The sequence below is a fragment of the Budorcas taxicolor genome, chromosome 24 (genome assembly GCF_023091745.1).
Source record: "Budorcas taxicolor isolate Tak-1 chromosome 24, Takin1.1, whole genome shotgun sequence".
Taxonomy (NCBI): domain Eukaryota; kingdom Metazoa; phylum Chordata; class Mammalia; order Artiodactyla; family Bovidae; genus Budorcas; species Budorcas taxicolor.
In genome coordinates, this window is record NC_068933.1 from 6,672,294 (window position 1) to 6,691,937 (window position 19,644).

Here is a 19,644-nt window from a genome sequence, read left to right on the forward strand (position 1 = left end):
CAACTCTCACATCCATACATGACCACAGGAAAAACCATCCTAGGGTAATTGATATCCACATCCATGGGGAACAGAACTAACCTCAGGGCTGAGGGAGAGCTGGAAGGCAGTGTGTTTCCGGAGGACTGCCAGGGCTGTTGGAGAAGCACTGCGGGCGCACAAGGCAGGGGATGATCTGGGGGCCTCCAGAGCGTTTCCCTACAGCAGTGACCACCGTCCACTCTGGCGAGAGTCAGGGTCGCCGAGGGCGGGAATGAGGGAGGACGCTGAGCGACTCTGGGTGCCACGGGCTGATGAACAAAGTCAGCGCCTAGCACGTCCTTATTTGCAGACTCTGACTTTCCGTGTTAGCAAGTGCAGCTCTAGCTCTTCACACGGGGTCTGGGGGAGAAGCTGCATAGTATTCCCTGGACGCACCACCAGTTCCCGAGTGCTGGGCTGAGGCTACACCCAGGTGAAGGTTGGGGGCTTGAATTCAGGTGGGTCTGGAAGCACAGGACTGGGTTCTCGTGGCTTCTCCATCCTCAGGTTGGCCTGCCTAGTGCCTGATCGGCTGAGTGAGATCCCGAGAAAGGCTCCCGGGGACTGAGCTGTTGAGCATGGAGCCCCCGGTGAGTAGGGGTGCTTCCTCCTGACGCTGCCCCCAGTCCCCATGCTTCCTCAGCTCAGCCGCCCACTCTGGCCAGCGGGAGGGCTGCTCTGTCTAAACCAGAACATCCTGATGTTTTAGGAATCGGTGACATTTGAAGATGTAGCCGTCGACTTCACCCAGGAAGAGTGGAGCCTGCTAGACAAGTCCCAGAAAAACCTGTTCAGAAATGTGATGCTGGAAACGGTCACCCACCTGGTCTCTGTAGGTGAGTCTGTCAACAGGGATGTGCCTGCGCCTGTGTCCATTCTGTTCATTCACTCACTGAACGAGCATTTAGAACAGCTTCCCTGGGTCCCACTCCAGCTGCTCCCTGATTCTCTGCTAGTCCTCCTAACTACATAAAAGGAACATGTTCCTTTTCATGGCACTTCTCATTACCACACTGAAAGGTCACCTTGGCCAGGTTTCATATCTTTATTGATACTTAGTCTCAACATTCAGAACACGACTGGGGATTCAATGGACATTTTAATGCATAAATAAAAGGATCAAATATTTAAAAAATAATTATTTTGTTCCAATCACTCCATGAAGGCTTAACACCAGAGTCCTATATATGACATAATTTTGATTCTCACTGGATCCTGTTTGACAGAAATATTCAGCCCACGGTAGAGTCTTTTGATCTTTCCCATTTGGAAAAGACTGGGGATTCTGTGGCCTCTCTCTGAACTGGTGCAGGGGCATCGGCCCCTAGACAGCCTCACTGTTCTTGCTGCTGCTCTGGGTTTCCTCCCAGTCTGCTGAAGGGCCTTCACTGTTCTGCCTGGTGAAGATGTTACCTGCACCGACCTTCAGTTATCTCTTTATTGTCTTCACTGCCTTACCCATGACTCACAGCAAAGGGTAATTAGCCCACACTCAAAATCCACGTTTGTTTGTTTGTTTAAATCAAACAGGCTATCAAATTAGCAAATCAGATGTGATTTCATAGCTGGAACAAGGAAAAGAGCTGTGGACTGGAGCAGCAGGAAGCCTCCAAGGTCAGAGTCCAGGTGAGCGTCAGGGGCCTGGGCTTCAGGGCAAAACAGTTTCAGCCAGTGTGTTAAGTCCTTGGAGATACCAGGTGAAAGTCTGATGAAGGCAGGGATATATTCCAAAGTGGAAGTGAGGACACTGGGGCATATTCCTCGCGTTGTCATCATTCTGGGCCCCTATCATCACAATACATACTACTTCCTGCCATTTTCTCTTCTTTAAGGAAAAGGGTTCTTATGGAGTTATTGCACTTAAATTTTCACATAGTGATTCTTGTCCTGATCCTGCCATTTCATGTTTTTTCCACCATTTTCTGACCCAATGTCTCCTGACCACATTACATTTTTATGTTTTAATCCTGTTTTCATTTTCCAATAGACAATGACTTTAAAAAATATTTCTTTCAAATACTACACTGAGTATTTCTTTGCTATACACAGTTTCTCCAACTGAGTGCCAATTTTTGAAATATACTCACATGGACCTTGGTGGTTGTCTACATTTTATTTCCCTAATGCCATTCTAAAATTTATATTTTTCTCCATTCCTTAGGCAGTGAAAGATCCCTTAAACAACAAGAAATGATATTCATGCAAAATGTCTACAGAAAGCACATATCCTCTACTATGTCAGTAGTAAGTTTCAGGGGTGGAAACCTCAGTCATCCAAATGAAAGACCCAGCAGTGTGATAAGTTGGTAATTGAGCACAGTTGCCTGTGTGTAAGTTGATAAAGCTCTTTCAGAGCAAATTTTTGGATAGTCTGAAATTGGTGAAGTGAATATGAGCTTAAAACTAATGTAAGGAAAAAAGTCAATAGCACAAACATTGTTCATCTCCTAGTTTTTAGAACACACTGAAGTTTTCAAAATTAATCTGATATCTGGGGTTTGGAAACTATAAAAGAGAATGTTTGTGCCTGAAGAGGAGTAACACAACATGTTTGCAACTAACATGGGAGACATTTACCAGGAGACTATTACTGGCTGATGCTCTAGGGTGAACATGTAGAGGAATAAATGTCTGCCTGGACATGGGCAAACCAGTAACAGCCTCATATCTCCTTTCCCAAAACAGGCTTCTCACCAGCAAGGGGATCCTGCTGGATGCACTAATTTGAGAGATGAATTAGCTTCTAGATCTTCACCTCAACATTCATCAATTCACTTGAGAAGGAAACATGTCCACAAACAGTGTGGAAAATCATGTAGTCAAGGATCATTTCTTGATGCACAGGATCCTATTCACACTAGAGGAAAATCAGGTGAATGTCCTCTATGTAGAAAAGTCTTCAATAATTACTTTAGCCTCAGATGACACAGGATGATTCACACTGGAGAGAAACCATACAAATGCAGTCTCTGAGAAACCACGACCGGGTCCACACTGGAGAGACACGATTCGAATGTCACGTGTGTGGGAAACTCTCCAAAGTTCCTACCTGAAACATGAGAAAACGCACAGGAGAGAAGCCCTGTAAATGTCGTCTGTGTGAGAAAGTCTTCATCAAATCTCTTACCTTACAAAACACGAGACAATCCACCCCAAAGAGAAGCACTATGAATGTTGTCAGCGTGGGAGTCTTTAGCCAAAGCGCTGGCCTTAGTCAGCACAAGAGAATCCACACTGGAGAGAAACCTCACGTGTGTCTTGCGTGTGGGAAGGCCTTCAGTCAGAGTTCTGAACTGACTCGGCACAAAAGGACCCACACAGGAGAGAAACCCTATAAATGTCAGCGGTGTGGGAGCACCTTCAGTCAATATGCAAAGCTGAGAAGGCATGAGAGAACACACGCCGGTGAGCAACCCGATGAGTGTCAGCTCTGTGGGAAGTGCTTTAGTCACGGCTCTTCCCTTAGACGACACGAGGGAACCCAGCACCAGAGAGAAAACCAGGAAGGCCCTCAGTAGACTTTCTCACCCGAGGTGACACGCTGTTCCTCCCACATTCCACACATGAGGAATGTGGGAGGAACAGCAGCCATAGCGTTAGCATTTAAACTCACCAAGTTCCCACTCACTAAAGTAACTGTCTGTAATCAATATGGAGGCTCCTTCAGGCATCGCACTCCCCGGTCCAGACAGGAATCACCTGTGGACATGGATCCACATGCGCGCTGTCTCTGTGGCAAAGCCTTTAGTCACTGGCCTGACCTCAGATAACTTAGCAGAACTCCCTCTGTAAATACAATATGGGTGTTTTCAGCAACAACTCCCAACTCTTAAAGCCCCTAGAGCACGTGAGCAGAGGATAAGAACGCCTAGTTTTTCTTTCATAAGTGTTGTTCACCGTGAGCCAACTCCATGTGGAGAACCACTAGGACTTTGATAACTGTCAACAAACATTCAGCCAAGCCCCAGGCTTGATGTGCGCAAGAAATTCCGTGAAAAAAAAAAAAAAGGCACTAAAACAAGAACAAAGACGAAGACCTTTGAGAAATGCTAAGGTATGTTGAGCAGCACCAAAGCATACTTCTGAACAGTTTATCCTAGAGAAGTGATTTCACAGAAGGTTCTGAGACATTCTCTCTCCATGGAGCAACCCCTCTGGTCCACATGTACGCAGGCTATACAACACACCGTCAGTGTCATGGAGGAAGGGAAGTCTTCGGTGATCACTCATTTCTCAGTCCACACAGATATCACCCTGAGGATGCAGCGATCCTGAAAGCACAGTGGGGCTACAGCCAGATTTCATAGCAGAAAAAATCCTGTGGAGGAGGCGTAGTGCTAGTCGCTCAGTCGTGTCAGGCTCTTTGTGACCCCACGGACGGTAGCCCACCAGGCTCCTCTGTCCATGGAATTCTGCAGGCAAGAACAGTGGAGTGGGTTGCCATTCCCTTCTTCAAAGGATCTTCTTCACCCAGGTCTCCTGCATTACAGGCAGATTCTTTGTGTAGTAGGGCAAACCCCTAAAAGATTATTTGTACAAGCCCCTAAAAAATCCTGTAACATACAGTCAGGTCTCCCTGTGGCTCAGTGGTAAAAAAAATCCACCTGCAATGCAGGAGACCTGGGTTTTATCCCTGGGTCCAGGAGATCCCCTGGAGAAGGAAATGGCAACCCACTCCAGCTTTCTTGCCTAGAGAACCCATGGAAAAGAGAGCCTGGGGGGTACCGTCCATGGGGTTGCAGAGTTAGTCACAACCTAGCAGTTGAACAACAACAGCAAACACGTGAGTACATTATGATTTGGGGAAAGACCTATTCATGAAAACGTGGCATGAAATGGAGAATGAAGAGACCTGGCAACGTGGATGTAAAGTTTTGTAAGAAGTTAAAATTTGTGTGTGCAATAATAGTTGTAAATATTCAAACAGTCGTTTGTGGCTAAAGGAGCTCGGTGTTGCTGTCTGGTTGCTTTGCCTGTGTGCATGCTAGTCGCTTCAGTCGTGTCCAGCTCTTTTTGATCGCATGGACCATAGCCTGCCAGGCTCTTTTGTCCATAGGATTCTCTAGGCAAGGATACTGGAGTGGGTTCCCAAGCCAACCGCCAGGCAGCTAGTGCTGCTGCTAAGTCACTTCAGTCATGTCCGACTCTGTGCGACCCCATAGACGGCAGCCCACCAGGCTCCCCTGTCCCTGGGATTCTCCAGGCAAGAACACCAGAGTGGGTTGCCATTTCCTTCTCCAATGCATGAAAGTGAAAAGTGAAAGGGAAGTCACTCAGTCGTGTCCGACTCTTAGGGACCCCATGGAATGCAGCCCACCAGGCTCCTCCATCCATGGGATTTTCCAGGCAAGAGTACTGGAGTGGGGGTGCCACTGCCTTCTCCAGCCCTCCGCCAGGGGTTCTTCCCAACTCAGGGATCAAATTCATGTCTGCTTATGTCTCCTGCATTGGCAGATGGGTTCTTTATCTGTTGTGCCACCTGGGAAGTCTGGTTTCTTTGGGCCCCTGTAACACAGGGACGCAGGTCTGCACTCTGGTAAAGTGGGCAGAGACTCAGCCCCACTCTCTGAGCCCCCCTTTCTCCACTGCTCTTTCCACACAATTCAGCTCCACTCGTTTCAACATCTCCCCACCCGATCTACCCCTTCAGGGCCTGGGGGTGACACAGCTCTGATCTTCAGCTCCACTGGCCAGGTTTCCCAGAATGTCATGACCTGCTCAGGCAAGGTCCTGGGGGAGGCTCAGAGACATCTGGTCTTACATTATTTGAGGCCCTTCAACCTATGTCTGTGGATGGAAACCACCTAGGGCTCAAGAGACAGACATCTGATCTCTGCCCTCCCAGACCTCAGGAATCTGTATTTTGTCCCCAAATCTCTGAGCTGAGCCCAGTGGATGAAGAGTTCCTTCCATTATCATACTCTTTATCTTACTCAGCTGATTCCTGAATTATGCACACAGCAGTCTCAACAGAAACCCAGTCTTGTTACCCTCACATAAGCTCATGGGATAAATCTGCAAGAATATAAAATACCTAAAACTATCAGCCATCACACAAGCAGGTTTTTAAAATAATCAGTGCAATGTCCTTTTCCAAAGAAAGAAATGAATGTCATCACAAAGCAAATCTCCCCTCTTGTCTGTAGGACTTGGAAAGTTATCCTTTGACACACATCCATACTGAACCCAAATCTCCAGGGAGAGTCTTCCCGTATATCCACTCGAATGAGGTGTGTTCCTGCCAAAGCAGCACAATTCCCCAAGAAGCCCTGAGTCCACTCACAGAAACACACACAAGGATTGCACTGATACCTCACTACCTTTTCACTTGCTTATTTATTTGATTTTAGCTCTGCTGGGTCTCTTTTGCTATGAGGGCTTTTGCTCTAGTTGCAGCAAGCCAGGGCCACTCCGGTTGCGCTGTGCAGGCTTCCCCTTGCAAGCACTTCTCTTGCTGCAGAGCGCAGGCTCTGCGGTGCGTGGCCTCAGCTGTGTCGCCCGGGCTCTGGAACGCAGGCTCAGTAGTGGCACATGGGCTTAGCTGCTCTGTAGCATGTGTGATCTCCCCAGACCAGGGATAGAACCCATGTCTCCTGCATTGACAGGTGGATTCTTATCCACTGAGCTACCAGGGAAACTCCATCATTAGCTTTCAAAATCTCCAAGCGGAATTCTGGGGACAGTCAGGTGGTAAAACTGAGCAAGGGTAAGGGGCAACCAATTCTCTTGTCTGTCAATTGTCATATATTTCATTCCTTGGGTACAAATGGCTCAGCAAGGTCATGTGACCTTGGAGTAGCATGAAGGTCAGTTTGCAAAGACAGCTTTCCCCATGGACACATCCTCGGCCACCTGAATAGCTTCATGTCATCCAGTGAAGCTTGTTCCGCACCCATTTTTCTGAGGTTCTACTGACAGATAAGAGGAGTGCAGCTGGATTTCAGGTTGGTTTGAAATATATGTGGTGTTCAGCTATACCCCCAGAGAAATGGAACAGCAGTCAAAATATGTAGTGATGTGGCTTTAGACAATGCGGTGAAGATTCTTTAATTTTTAAAAATTTTCATTTCTATTTTTCTGAGGTGTTCTGTTATAATATTAGATGAGTTTTAGGTTTACAACAATCTATTTCAGCTCCGGCATACCGTGCACCTGCCCAGCACCAACGCGCTCTCTTCCCTCCTTTACTCTCCGTGACTGTGTTACCCTCGGGCCCTCCCGCCTGCCAGCTCCCCCCTGTATCCACCACTCAGTTCTGTGTTATCTGTGTATGTGTTCTTGTGTCATTTGTTTAGTTCTTGATTTTTTTTCACTTGTTATCTTTTTTGTTTCTTGGTTTCTTCCTGCTTTACACATGACTAGGGTCAATAGGTGTTTCTCTCTCTTAATCTGTCTTCAGACATGGAAGGAACAAAGCTGATCTATGACTTGGATTGGTCAGGAAAATCTTAACAAGGTCACATGACCTTGGAGCAGTAACAAGTCAGCTAAGAAAGGGAAATTCCACCGCGGACCCTCAGCCACCACTGAGTAGACGGTGTCCAGCGCCCACCATTCTGAGCATCTACTGACAGATGGGAGGTATCTAGCTGGATTTCAGGTTGTTTGGCTTTATTTGGTGTTCAGTGTATCCCCCAGAGAAACAAGATGTAGACAAAATATGCACACCTGTGGCTTTATGCACTGTGAAAGTCGCTCAGTGATGTCCAACTCTGCGATCCCATGGACTGTATAGTCCGTGGAATTCTCCAGGCCAGAATATTGGAGTGGGGAGCCTTTCCCTTCTCCAGGGAATCTTCCCAACCTAGGGATCAAAGCCAGGTCTCCCGCATTGCAGGCAGATACTTTACCAGCTGAGCCACAACGGATACACTGAGGCATGGATAATGTAATTTTTAAGTATTTCTTTTTCTAGAGTATCTTTGGGTTACAATAATACATGTTCTATTTGTATAAAAATAGATTTCAACTCTGGCATGCCATGAAACTGACCAGCACCAGAAACTGGGTTTTTCTTTTCCAGCCTGCGGACCTCTCTTACTGCCGCCCTCTGACACCCACTGCTCTGCTCTGGGATTGTGTGTTTATTTTTGTGTCCCTTGCTGTCTCTTAATAATTTTTTGTACTTATTCCCTCTTTTTCTGTCCATTTAGGGTTCCATATATGAGTGAATTTATAAAGGATTTCTGTTTTTGGAAAGTGTCTAAACATGTTATTAGATCAAAGGTGATACTTAACCTTGATTGGATTAATACAACCTCATTGAAGTCACATGGTGTGGGAGCAGACTTAAACGCAGCAGGAAAGGGAAATGACCCCACGGACCCTCCTTAGCCACCTTCAAAGGTGCACAGAGTGTCCAGTACCTACCTTCTGAGCATTTACTGACAGGTAAGGGGTATGCGGCTGGGATTAAGGCTGATTTCAATTTGGTGGTGTGTGTCCGTCGGAGAAATGGGACAGTAGACAAAAGAGGTACCAATGCCGTCTAGGCAATGGGGTATGGATACTTTAATGTTTAGATTTAATGATGTTTGTAGGGTAATTTTCTTGAAGAGCTCTCTAGTCTTTCCCATTCTGTTCTTTTCCTCTCTTTCTTTGCATTGATCACTGAGGAAGGCTTTCTTATCTCTCCGTGCTATTCTTTGGAATTCTGCATTCAGATGCTTATATCTTTCCATTTCTCCTTTGCTTTTGGCTTCTCTTCTTTTCACAGCTATTTGTAAGGCCTCCTCCGACAGCCATTTTGCATTTGTTTTCCATGGGAATGGTCTTGATCCCTGTCTCCTGTACAGTCACGAACCTCCATCCATGATCTTCAGGCACTCTGTCTATCAGATCCAGTCCCTTAAATCTATTTCTCCCTTCCACTGTAGAATCATAAGGGATTTGATTTAGGTCATACCTGAATGTTCTAGTGGTTTTCCTCACTTTCTTAAATTTAAGTCTAAATTTGCCAAGAAGGAGTTCATGATCTGAGCCACAGTCAGCTCCCAGTCTTGTTTTGCTGACTGTGAAGATCTTCTCCATTTTTGGCTGCAAAATATATAACCAATCTGATTTTCAGTGTTGACCATCTGGTGATGTCCATGTGTAGAGTCTTCTCTTGTGTTGTTGGAAGAGAGTGTTTGCTATGACGAGTGAGTTCTCTTGGCAAACCTCTATTAGCCTATGCCCTGCTTCATTCCGTAATCCAAGGCCAAATTTGCCTGTTACTCCAGGTGGTTCTTGACTTCCTACTTTTGCGTTCCAGTCCCCTATAATGAAAAGGACATCTCTTTTGGGTGTTAGTTCTAAAAGGTCTTTTAGGTCTTCATAGAACCGTTCAACGTCAGCTTCCTCAGCGTTACTGGTTGGGGCATAGGCTTGGATCACTGTCATATTGAATGGTTTGCCTTGGAAAGGACCAGAGATCATTCTGTCATTTTTGAGATCGCACCCAAGTACTGCATTTCGGACTCTTTTGTTGACCATGATGGCTGCTCCATTTCTTTTAAGGGATTCCTGTCATCTGGGTTAAATTCACCCACTCCAGTGCATTTGAGTTGGCTGATTCCTAGAATGTCGACATTCACTCTTGCCATCTCCTGTTTCACCACTTCCAATTTGCCTTGATTCATGGACCAGACATTCCAGGTTCCTATGCAATATTGCTCTTTACAAGCATCTGACCTTCCTTCTATCACCAGTCACATCCACAACTGGGTATTCTTTTTGCTTTGGCTCCATCCCTTCATTGTCTCTGTAGTTATTTCTCCACTAATCTCCAGTAGCCTATTGGGCACCTATTGACCTGGGGAGTTCCCCTTTCAGTATCTTATCATTTTGCCTTTTCATACTGTTCATGTGGTTCTCAAGGCAAGAAAACTGACGTGGTTTGCCATTCCCTTCTCCAGTGGACCACATTCTGTCAGACTTCTCCACCATGACCCTCCTGGCTTGGGCGGCCCCACTCTGGCTTGGTTTCATTGAGTTAGACAAGGCTGTGGTCCATGTGATCAGACTGGCTAGTTTTCTTTGATTGTGGTTTCAGTGTGTCTGCCCTCTGATGCCCTCTTGCAACACCTACCATCTTGCTTGGGTTTCTCTTACCTTGGACGTGGGGTATGTCTCCACAGCTGCTCCAGAAAGCGAAGCCATGGCTCCTTGCCTTGATGAGGGGTATCTCCTCACGGCTGCCCCTACTGAACTTGAAGGTGGAGTAGCTCCTCTTGGACCTCCTGCCCCATGCAGCCACCACTCCTTGGATGTGGGGTTGCTCTTCTCGGCCACCTCCCTTGATCTTGGGCATGGGGTAGCTCCTCTCAGCCACCAATGTGTGATCACTCATCTAAGCCAGACATCCTGGAATGTGAAGTCAAGTGGGCCTTAGAAAGCATCACTACAAACAAAGCTAGTGGAAGTGATGAAATTCCAGTGGAGCTATTTCAAATCCTGAAAGATGATGCTGTGAAAGTGCTGCACTCAATATGCCAGCAAATTTGGGAAACTCAGTAGTGACCACAGTCCTGGAAAAGCTCAGTTTTCATTCCAATCACAAAGAAAGGCAATGCCAAAAAATGCTCAAACGAACACACAATTGTACTCATCTCACATGCGAGTAAAGTAATGCTCAAAATTCTCCAAGCCAGGCTTCACCACTATGTGAATCACGAACTTCCAGATGTACAAGCTGGTTTTAGGGAAGGCAGAGGAACCAGAGATCAAGTTGCCAACATCCACTGGATCATTGAAACAGCAAGAGAGTTCCTGAAAAACATCCCTTATGCTTTATTGACTATGCCAAAGCCTTTGACTGTGTGGAACACAATAAAGTGTGGAAAATTCTGAAGGAGATGGGAATACCAGACCACCTGACCTGCCTCTTGAGAAACCTATATGCAGGTCAGAGAGCAACAGTTAGAACTGGACATGGAACAACAGACTGGTTCTATAAAGGAAAAGGAGTTCGTCAAGGCGGTCTGTTGTCACCCTGCTTATTTAACTTCTATGCAGAGTGCATCATGAGAAACGCTGGGCTGGAAGAAGCACAAGCTGGAATCAAGATTGCCAGGAGAAATATCAATAACCTCAGATATGCAGATGACACCACTCTTATGGCAGAAAGTGAAGAGGAACTAAAAAGCCTCTTGATGAAAGTGAAAGAGGAGAGTGAAAAAGCTGGCTTAAAGCTCAACATTCAGAAACTAAGATCATGGCACCTGGTCCCATGACTTAACGGCAAATAGATGGGGAAACAGTAGAAACAGTGGCAGACTTTATTTTTGGGGGGCTCCAAAATCACTGCAGATGGTGATTGCAGCCATGAAATTAAAAAACACTTCCTCCTTGGAAGGACAGTTAAGAAAGCAGAGATATTACTTTGCCAACAAAGGTCCATCTAGTCAAGGCTATGGCTTTTCCAGAGGTCAAGTATGGATGTGAGAGTTGGACTGTGAAGAAAGCTGAGCGCCGAAGAATTGATGCTTTTCAACTGTGGTGTTGGAGAAGACTATTGAGAGTCCCTTGAACTGCAAGGAGAGCCAACCAGTCCATCCTGAAGGAGATCAGTCCTGGGTGTTCATTGGAAGGACTGATGCTGAAGCTGAAACTCCAATCCTCTGGCCATGACATGTGAAAAGTTGACTCACTGGAAAAGACCCTGACGCTGGGAGGGATTGGGGTCATGAGTAGAAGGGGATGACAGAGGATGAGATGGCTGGATGGCATCACTGATTCGATGGACATGAGCTTGAGTGAACTCCGGGAGTTGTTGATGGACATGGAGGCTTGGCCGGGTGTTCTGATCCATGGGGTCGAAGAGTCAGACATGACTGTGCGACTGAACTGAACTGATTCAGGGAATTTGGCAGATTAAACGTTATGTGTACAAAAAATATATTTCAATTCCAGTAGATCATAGAATTGGTGAGCACCAACAACTTAGGTGTTTTTGTTACCACCCTGTAGATCCTTTTCACTCGTCGGCTGTCCCCTTGCCACTGTCTTCTGACATGCCCTGCTCTGTTCTGTGGGAATGTTTGCTTTTGTGTCATTTTGCATCATTTTCTTTTGTGTTGACTTCTTTGCTTCTGAAATTTGTGTTTCTGTTCCACATGGAAGTGAATGCACAAGGTATTTCTCTTTTCTAAATGGGTCTTCAAGACACTGAGAAATACAGGGTGATTTCTGCTATTCAGTCGCTCAGTTGTGTCTGATGCGTTGTGACCCCCTGGACTGTGGCCTACATAACGTTGATTGGTTAAGAAAACCTCATCAAAAAAAAAAAAAAAAAGAAAAGAAAGAAAACCTCATCAAGGTCATGTGACCTGAGGGGAGTATAAAGTCGGCGGGAAAGGGAAATTTCCCCTCTGACCCTCCTCAGCCACCCTGGACGCTGCATCTCCTCGGCTGGAGTGTCCGGCACTCATGATTCTGAGCATCTGCTGACAGACTGGAGGATCACAGCTGAATTTCAGGTTGTGTGGTTTAAATTTGGTGTTTGGCTAGTTCCTCAGGGAAACGGGACAAGAGGAAAATCATGTAGTGATGGGGCTTTAGGTACTAGGGGATCGATTCTCTAATTTCTTTGGAATGTTTTTTAAACTGTATAAAGTTTTGGAAGTATCCCGTTATAATTTTAGTGAAGTGTTAGGGGCATTGCCATACCTTTCAGCTTCTGTGAACCACACACCTTCTCAGCACCCAAAACTGCAGGTTTCCTCTGTGACTATCTGCTGCCCAATTTTCTTTGCGGCTCCTCTTCTGATTCCCTTTACTCAGGTCTGTGCATCTTTGTATTTGCTATCGTGTTAGCCTTGTCTTCTTTAAAATTCTGTTTACTTGTTTTCTGTTTGTCTTTTGTGTTCCACACATGAGTGACATTGTGAATTATTTCTTTCTCTTAACATGTCTTCAGATGTAGTTAGACCAAAGAGAATAGTTGATGTCACTTGGCTAAGAATCTCTGGACAAGGTCATGTGACCTTGGAGCAGCCTCAGGTCAGCTGAGAAAGGGCAATTCCTCCTTGACTGGTTCTCAGCCACCATCAGAGCTGCATCTCCCTCAGTGAGGGCATTCCTCCCCCACCTCTCTGATCCTCTCCTACAGAGAGGAGGAACACAGCTGGATTTTAGGATGGCTTGGTTTTTCAAGCTGGTGTTCAGCATATCGCTCAGAACAAAAGTCCATCGTAAACTTATGTAGTGGTTTGGCCTGGCGATAGGGTAAGGTGTCTTGAACTTTACAATTTTATTTTTTAAACTGAATAAACGTTGATGTTAATATTAGATGTTTCATTTGTACTTTTTTTCTTTGCAATTATATAGCTAATTTTAAAAGTTTGGGGTGAACTCCACATGAATAAAAAGACTGGAAAAGGATAACTCCCTCAACCTCTGGCAGTGGCCGAAAGGGAGGGAGGCTACCTGAGGGGAAGGAAGCACGAAAGGGACCCACTGTAGACTCAGGGCAAAGGGAACGCCATCGGTCCTGGGGCCTGGGAGCCCTGTGGCAGGAAACCCCAGCGTGGGGGCACTGACTTCAGGCCCACAGGCCAAGGGCGAGAGGGTTGCACATGAAGCCTGAAAGCTACTTGGCTTCCCCCTTCCCTTTTGCCTTTCTCAGCTTCTGCTGCATGATCTGCGTGTCCCTCTGCTTGGGGGACAATCGCCCCGAAGCTCAGTGCTTTCCCTTCACCGAGCGGCTCTGCCTGAGCGGCTCTGCCTTTCCTTATTCTTCTGGCGGGCAAGCTCCTGCTGGTCACATCATGTCATGGGGACTGCAGCGACTCTGCTCTTTTGTGCATTAGCACATTTCAGCTTTCTGACCCTTACTCAGGCTCACCACCCAGATGTTCCTCTCTCACTGCCACTACACATTTGACCACAGTCACTATCCTGCCTTCTCCCCTGAACCTTCCTCCCTCAGTTCAGTTCCAACACTCAGTCATGTCTGACTCTCTGCCACCCTGTGGACTGCAGCTCGGCAGGCTTCCCTGTCCATCACCAACTCCTGGAGTTTCCTCAAGCTCATGTCCATTGAGTCGGTGATGCCATCCAACCATCTCATCCTCTGTCGTCCCCTTCTCCTCCTGACTTCAATCTTGCTCAGCATCAGGGTCTTTCCAAGTGAGTCACTTCTTCCCATCAGTGGCCAAAGGATTGGAGGTTCAGCTGCAGCATCAGTCCTTCCAGTGAAAACCCAGGACTGACTTCCTTCAGGATGGCCTGGTTGGATCTCCTTGCAGTCCAAGGGTCTCTCAACAGTCTTCTCCAACACCACAGTTCAAAAGCATCAATTCTTCAGTACTCAGCTTTCTTTATATTCCAACTCTCACATCCATGCATGACTACTGGAAAAACCATAGCTTTGACTAGATGGACCTTTGTTGGCAAAGGAATGTCTCTGCTTCTGAATATGCTGTCTAGGTTGGTCATAACTTTTCTTCCAAGGAGCAAGTGTCTTTTAAATTCATGGTTGCAGTCACCATCTGTGGTGATTTGGGAGCTGCCCAAAAATAAAGTCTGCCACTTGTTCCACTGTTTCCCCATCTATTTGCCATGAACTGATGTGACCTGGTGCCATGATCTTCCTTTTCTGAATGCTGAGTTTTAAGCCAACTTTTTTACTCTCCTCTTTCACTTTCCTCCAGAGGTTCTTTAGTTTGTCATTTTCTGCCATAAGGGTGGTGTCATCTGCATATCTGAGGTTATTGATATTTCTCCCGGCAATCTGGATTCCAGCTTGTGTTTTATCCAGCCCAGCGTTTCTCATGAAGCACTCTGCATGTAAGTTAAATAAGCAGGGTGACGATATACAGCCTTGACATACTCCTTTCCTGACATGGAACCGGACTATTGTTCACTGTCCAGTTCTAACTGTTGCTTCCTGACCTGCATATAGATTTCTCAAGAGGCAGGACAGGTGGTCTGCTATTCCCATCTCTTTCAGAATTTTCCAGAGTTTTTTGTGATCCACACCTTCAAAGGCTTTGGCATAGTCAATAAAGCAAAAGTGGATGTTTTTCTGGAACTCTCTTGCTTTTATGATGATCCAGTGGATGTTGGAAGCTTCCTCCCTATTGTCCGCTAACTGTTCTGCAGATCTGTGTCTTTGCCTCTGTCTTCTGGTTTGTTTATCAATTTGTTGATTTATTACTTTTTTCTTTGCTCTCACTGGGCTACCTGGAGTGAAGTCCTTTTGTGTTTGCTTTCAGCCTCTGACTTAATTCATTAGCATCATAACACTAAGGTCTCTCCATGTTCTGGAAAATAATTACATCTCAATATTTTTTCTTTTTTTTTTCTGGCTGATTAGATTTCCATTGAATATGCATACTATTGAAAGCCAAAAACTTTATTTGTTCATCCTTAGTTGAAATATGCATTTCACATGAGCGAGGTACAAATGAGATGCTAAGGACAAAAGTTCCAGAAAACAGACCCTCAGCCGTGAATCATCTAGTCTAGTAGAGAGGAAGATAATTTGAAGTGAATTTGTACTTGAAAATTGCCTTCGCTGATGTCGAATGGGAGAGTCCAGTTTTCAAAATTCATCACACTTATTTTTGATTTTCAAATGCCTATTCCTTAATATTAACTGCAGCTTTCCCCTAGCACAAATATTTGTGTACATGTGGGGAGATCTTTTATCTCCTAGATTGTGATACGTGTAACCCAAGTGTCTAAGTGTAGTCTTCCGAGGATGCATTCCAAATGCATATTAGTCTGGGTCCTAATCTGGGTGTCCGTAATCTTGGGAGAATATAGAACTGTCTGGGCAGTTCAGTTCAGGTGCTCAGTCATGTCTGACTCTTTGGGACTCCATGGACTGCAGCACCCCAGGCTTACCCATCCATCCTGAACTCTGGGAACTTACTCGAATTCATGTCCATCGAGTCAGTGATGCCATCCAACCATCTCATCCTCTGTCGTCCCCTTCTTCTCCTGCCTTCCATCTTTCCCAGCATCAAGTCTTTTCCAATGACTCAATTCTTAACAACAGGTGGCCAAAGTACGGGCGTTTCAGCTTCAGCATCAGTCCTTCCAGTGAATATTCAGGATTGATTTCCTTTAGGATGGCCTGGTTGGATCTCCTGGCAGCCCAAGGGACTCTCAAGAGTCTTCTCCAACACCACAGTTTAAAAGCATCAATCCTTCGGCATCCGCCTTTGTTTACGGTCCACCTCTCACATCTATAATGACTACGGGGATAACGAGAGCCTTGACTAGACGGACCTTTGTCAGCAATGGAATGTCTCTGCTTTGTAATATGCTGTCTAGATTGGTCATAGCTTTTCTTCCAAGGAACAAGCGTCTTTTCATTTCATGGCTGCAGTCACCATCTGCAGTGATTTTGGAGCCCCCCAAAATAAAGTCTGTCACTGTTTCCCTATGCATTTACCATGATCTTAGTTTTCTGAAGGTTGAGTTTTAAGCCAACTTTTTCACTCTCTTCTTCCACTTTCATCAAGAGGCTCTTTTGTTCTTCTTCACTTTCTGTGAACAGAAAGATCTGGGCAGGAGAAATCAATTTTTAGAAACCTGGTTGCGATGTCATGATCCCCATTTAGGGTTGATAGGGCAGGGATGTCTCTGTGTCTCTGCATCAATATGACAGGTTTTCTAAAAATTTGTTTTCACAGAGGAAATCCAAAAATTGAGATTGAGAAGAATCTCCAGTAGGTGTGGAAGATGGCTGGTCAGTACGGATGGCTGAAAGCCTGCCGACTCTTTCAAGACCGGAAAGTGAGGAAGCAAAACCCGGGACCTGGGAGGCAGACGGCTCCCCAGCCACAGGACAAAGACTCTATGGTGAGTGGAGGCTTGGACCCACAGGGAATCTGTGGGTGGCATGGACTGCGGAGACAGGGTTTAGACCTGGAATATTCTGGGTCCATAACTCACTAGTGCATTCGCCTGCAAAGATAACTGCCTCCACCTCCCTCCTGAGCAGCTCGAGCCACTCAGAGCCTGGGAGGAACCATCTGGGCTCCTCGGGGTTATGTCTGCCGTGGCTTCATCCAGATCTTTCAATGGGCCCTTATTGTTCAGCCAGCCCCTCCTCCTCTGATGCTTGTGACAAGGGCTTTGGGAACCACAATGTTGTAATTATCCTGACACTCTCCATCCGTCCTTGCATTCCCTCTGGACTCATGCCTGTGCTTTCTGGTGACTCTCTGACCTGGTCTCCTCCACCCACAGGTGAAGTGTAAGGACTGTGGAGCCTTTGGGCACACATCAAGGAGCCTCAGGTGCCCCATGAAGCGCTGGCAAGGGGCGCTGGTGCCCCTGCCCTTGGGGTCCAGATTCGGTAAGGAGAACCTGGCGTGGAAGCTGCAGGACCCACCGACCCCAGGGAGCCCTAACGCAGCTGAGAGAGAGGAGGAGGAAAGACAGAGGTGAGTGGCGGGGAGGTGGGACCCAAGGTCGGGGCTGAAATCTGGAGGCGGTTCCTCTCCTTGTCGACACTGTGCTGAGCCATCTCTAGAAAGGACAGGGCAACTGGGGAGACAGAGACAGGAGCCACGTGCTCAGGGGCCACACTCGGGGGCTCACACCAGGCCCTGAAGTCACTAAGGAGAGTGGGGAACACACACAGCTTTGCACCTGACCGGTCCCAAAGCCATAGAGATGAAGAGACAGGACCTCCTGGGAGACACTGCAGGGAAAGACAGGGGCGGGGGTCTGTACAAAGGCAGAGGGCTTCAGGTCCGGTGTCACCCCCAAATGAGGAAAGGGGCTGGGCCACAGCACTGTCGGGCCCATCGGTGACAAGGACACTGGGTTCTGACACTTGACCTGTTCGTGTCGCAGGAAAGAGGAGCAGCAGAGGAAGCTCCTGCAGCGGTTTCCCAGGAGGCCCCGCGCTCGGCAGCCGCAGAGCTGGAAGGAGGAGCCGGAGCCCGGCCTCTGCCTGAGGGTCAGTCTCTTGGGCCCCCTCTTTAATCGACTGGCCTCAGTCCTATCTCTGGGAGGAAGCCGGTCATGTTCTTTCCTGACCAATGTCAGCATTTATTTTTCAGATGCCATTTTTTGCGGTGCCTTTGATTTTGCATTCTTACTCACATGTCTGGCGAGAAGCTGGCAGGGACATGGAAGTGATTTTATCAGCAGCTTCCATAGTCAAATCCTTTAACTTAGAACAGGAATCTGTACATTGTGATTCATCCTCCAAAACTGGACATGAAAACTCATTTTGCCATCAAGGCGCCTGCAAAACACCAATCTGTGTACAGTCTGGAGAAGAAGGTCTACCAAAAGCTTGCTTCCCCTTACTTAACAAGAGACACTGTTAGAACATTTCCATTGGCCATTGGATGTATAAATGTGTCAAGGTCACATGAGCACCCTGATGTTGAGGATCTTACCATGTAAAATTAATTCCTGTGAGGTGTTTTTCTGGAGGGAGAGGAGATTCTCACACCTGGCCTCTCTGTGTGCTCTTCTCTTACAGCACCCAAACATGCCCCTGCTTATCCACACATCCAAGAGGAAATCCTTCCAGGATCCAGATCACCCAAGAGGGTCACCCACCAGGAAAGATGATGTGAAATCCAGCCTCCCCGCCGTGTCTCTCACCGGCAGGAATGTGGCCCCGGCCTCCAAGGGCAGCGTCGAGGCTCCAGGCAAGAGATGTGCGCAGACCCCCAGCCTGACATGTGTGAACTTCCCAAAGAAACCTAGACTCAGCCCCGTCCAGACGCCCCAGCAGAGCACTCCCACAGCAGATCAGGGGGCCTTCCTGAATCTCCCTCCTCCACCCAGCACAGCAGGACGTGGACCTAGAATGGCCTTCCGTGCATCCAGGGAGACACCTGCCCAGGGGCAACGCTTTGACCTCCAGCCTCCCGCGGACAGATCTCCCTCCAGGAGCGTGCGCACCGTCCCTGCAGCCCACCCGCCGCCCATCATCATCCGCGTTCGGGCCCAGCCTCTCAGGATGCGCTTCCTGAGAGATGCCGAAGGCTGCTGGAGCTGCCGCTACACGGCGTCCCCGTCTCCGCAGCCTGCGGAGCGGCCAGCCCCTCCTGCTCAGAGCCTGTCCGTCGACCGGGAGCCCGAGGGACTCGCTGTCCCCGGGCCCCGGAGCGTCCTCTACGATGACCTCCTGGTGTCTTCTTCCTCCGAAGAGAGTGACTGGGACGCAGACACCAGTGGCAACTGAGACTCGTCCTCCAGCGCCCGGTGCCCTGACTTGACTGTGGCTGGCGGGTGGGCTGGGTGTTAGAGGGAGCGGCTGTTCCCGGTGAAGCCGGACTCCCCACCCTGGTGGGCGAGACAGCAGTGGGACCGGACCTCCCTGGGGACACCCAGCTGCACGCACTGCCCTGTCTCCTCATGGAACCCCAGTCTGTCCCATGGCGCTTATCCAACCGAACGGCAATTGTCAACCTAAAACGATTATAAGCAATTGAGCAAACTCTAGGAGTGACTTGTAACCATTGTGTAGACAGGAAGTGATGGTAGTATCTGCAGTTGATGATGGTAGTGTCTGTGTTGATGGTAGTAGCTGTATCTGAACCTTTGGAACCTGCCTAAAGGCCTGACTCTGCTCTGCAGAAGGGCAGTCGCGCCCCATCCTGAGATAAGTCTAGTGGACTCTGTGGAGTCTTGCACTATACATCACAGTGGGGAAAATTC

General features: G+C 47.5%; 1 protein-coding gene across 1 annotated transcript; it reads left to right on the forward strand.

Moving 5' to 3' along the window:
• The first annotated feature begins 599 nt into the window (after positions 1-599).
• LOC128068166 (putative protein FAM90A15P) lies at positions 600-19,168 on the forward strand. Its single transcript, XM_052661257.1, has 5 exons — positions 600-611; positions 731-853; positions 17,206-17,402; positions 17,818-17,923; positions 18,458-19,168. Exons 1-5 carry the CDS (start codon positions 600-602, stop codon positions 19,166-19,168), a joined length of 1,149 nt encoding a protein of 382 aa, XP_052517217.1.
• Positions 19,169-19,644: the final 476 nt, after the last annotated feature.

What these genes read in the sequence shown, in the direction of transcription:
- LOC128068166 (XM_052661257.1), top strand. An exon ending in GAGGAGGAGGAAAGACAGAG is followed by an intron (nt 17,403 to 17,817) that starts GTGAGTGGCGGG and finishes TTCGTGTCGCAG; the next exon opens with GAAAGAGGAGCAGCAGAGGA. An exon ending in AGCCCGGCCTCTGCCTGAGG is followed by an intron (nt 17,924 to 18,457) that starts GTCAGTCTCTTG and finishes CTTCTCTTACAG; the next exon opens with CACCCAAACATGCCCCTGCT.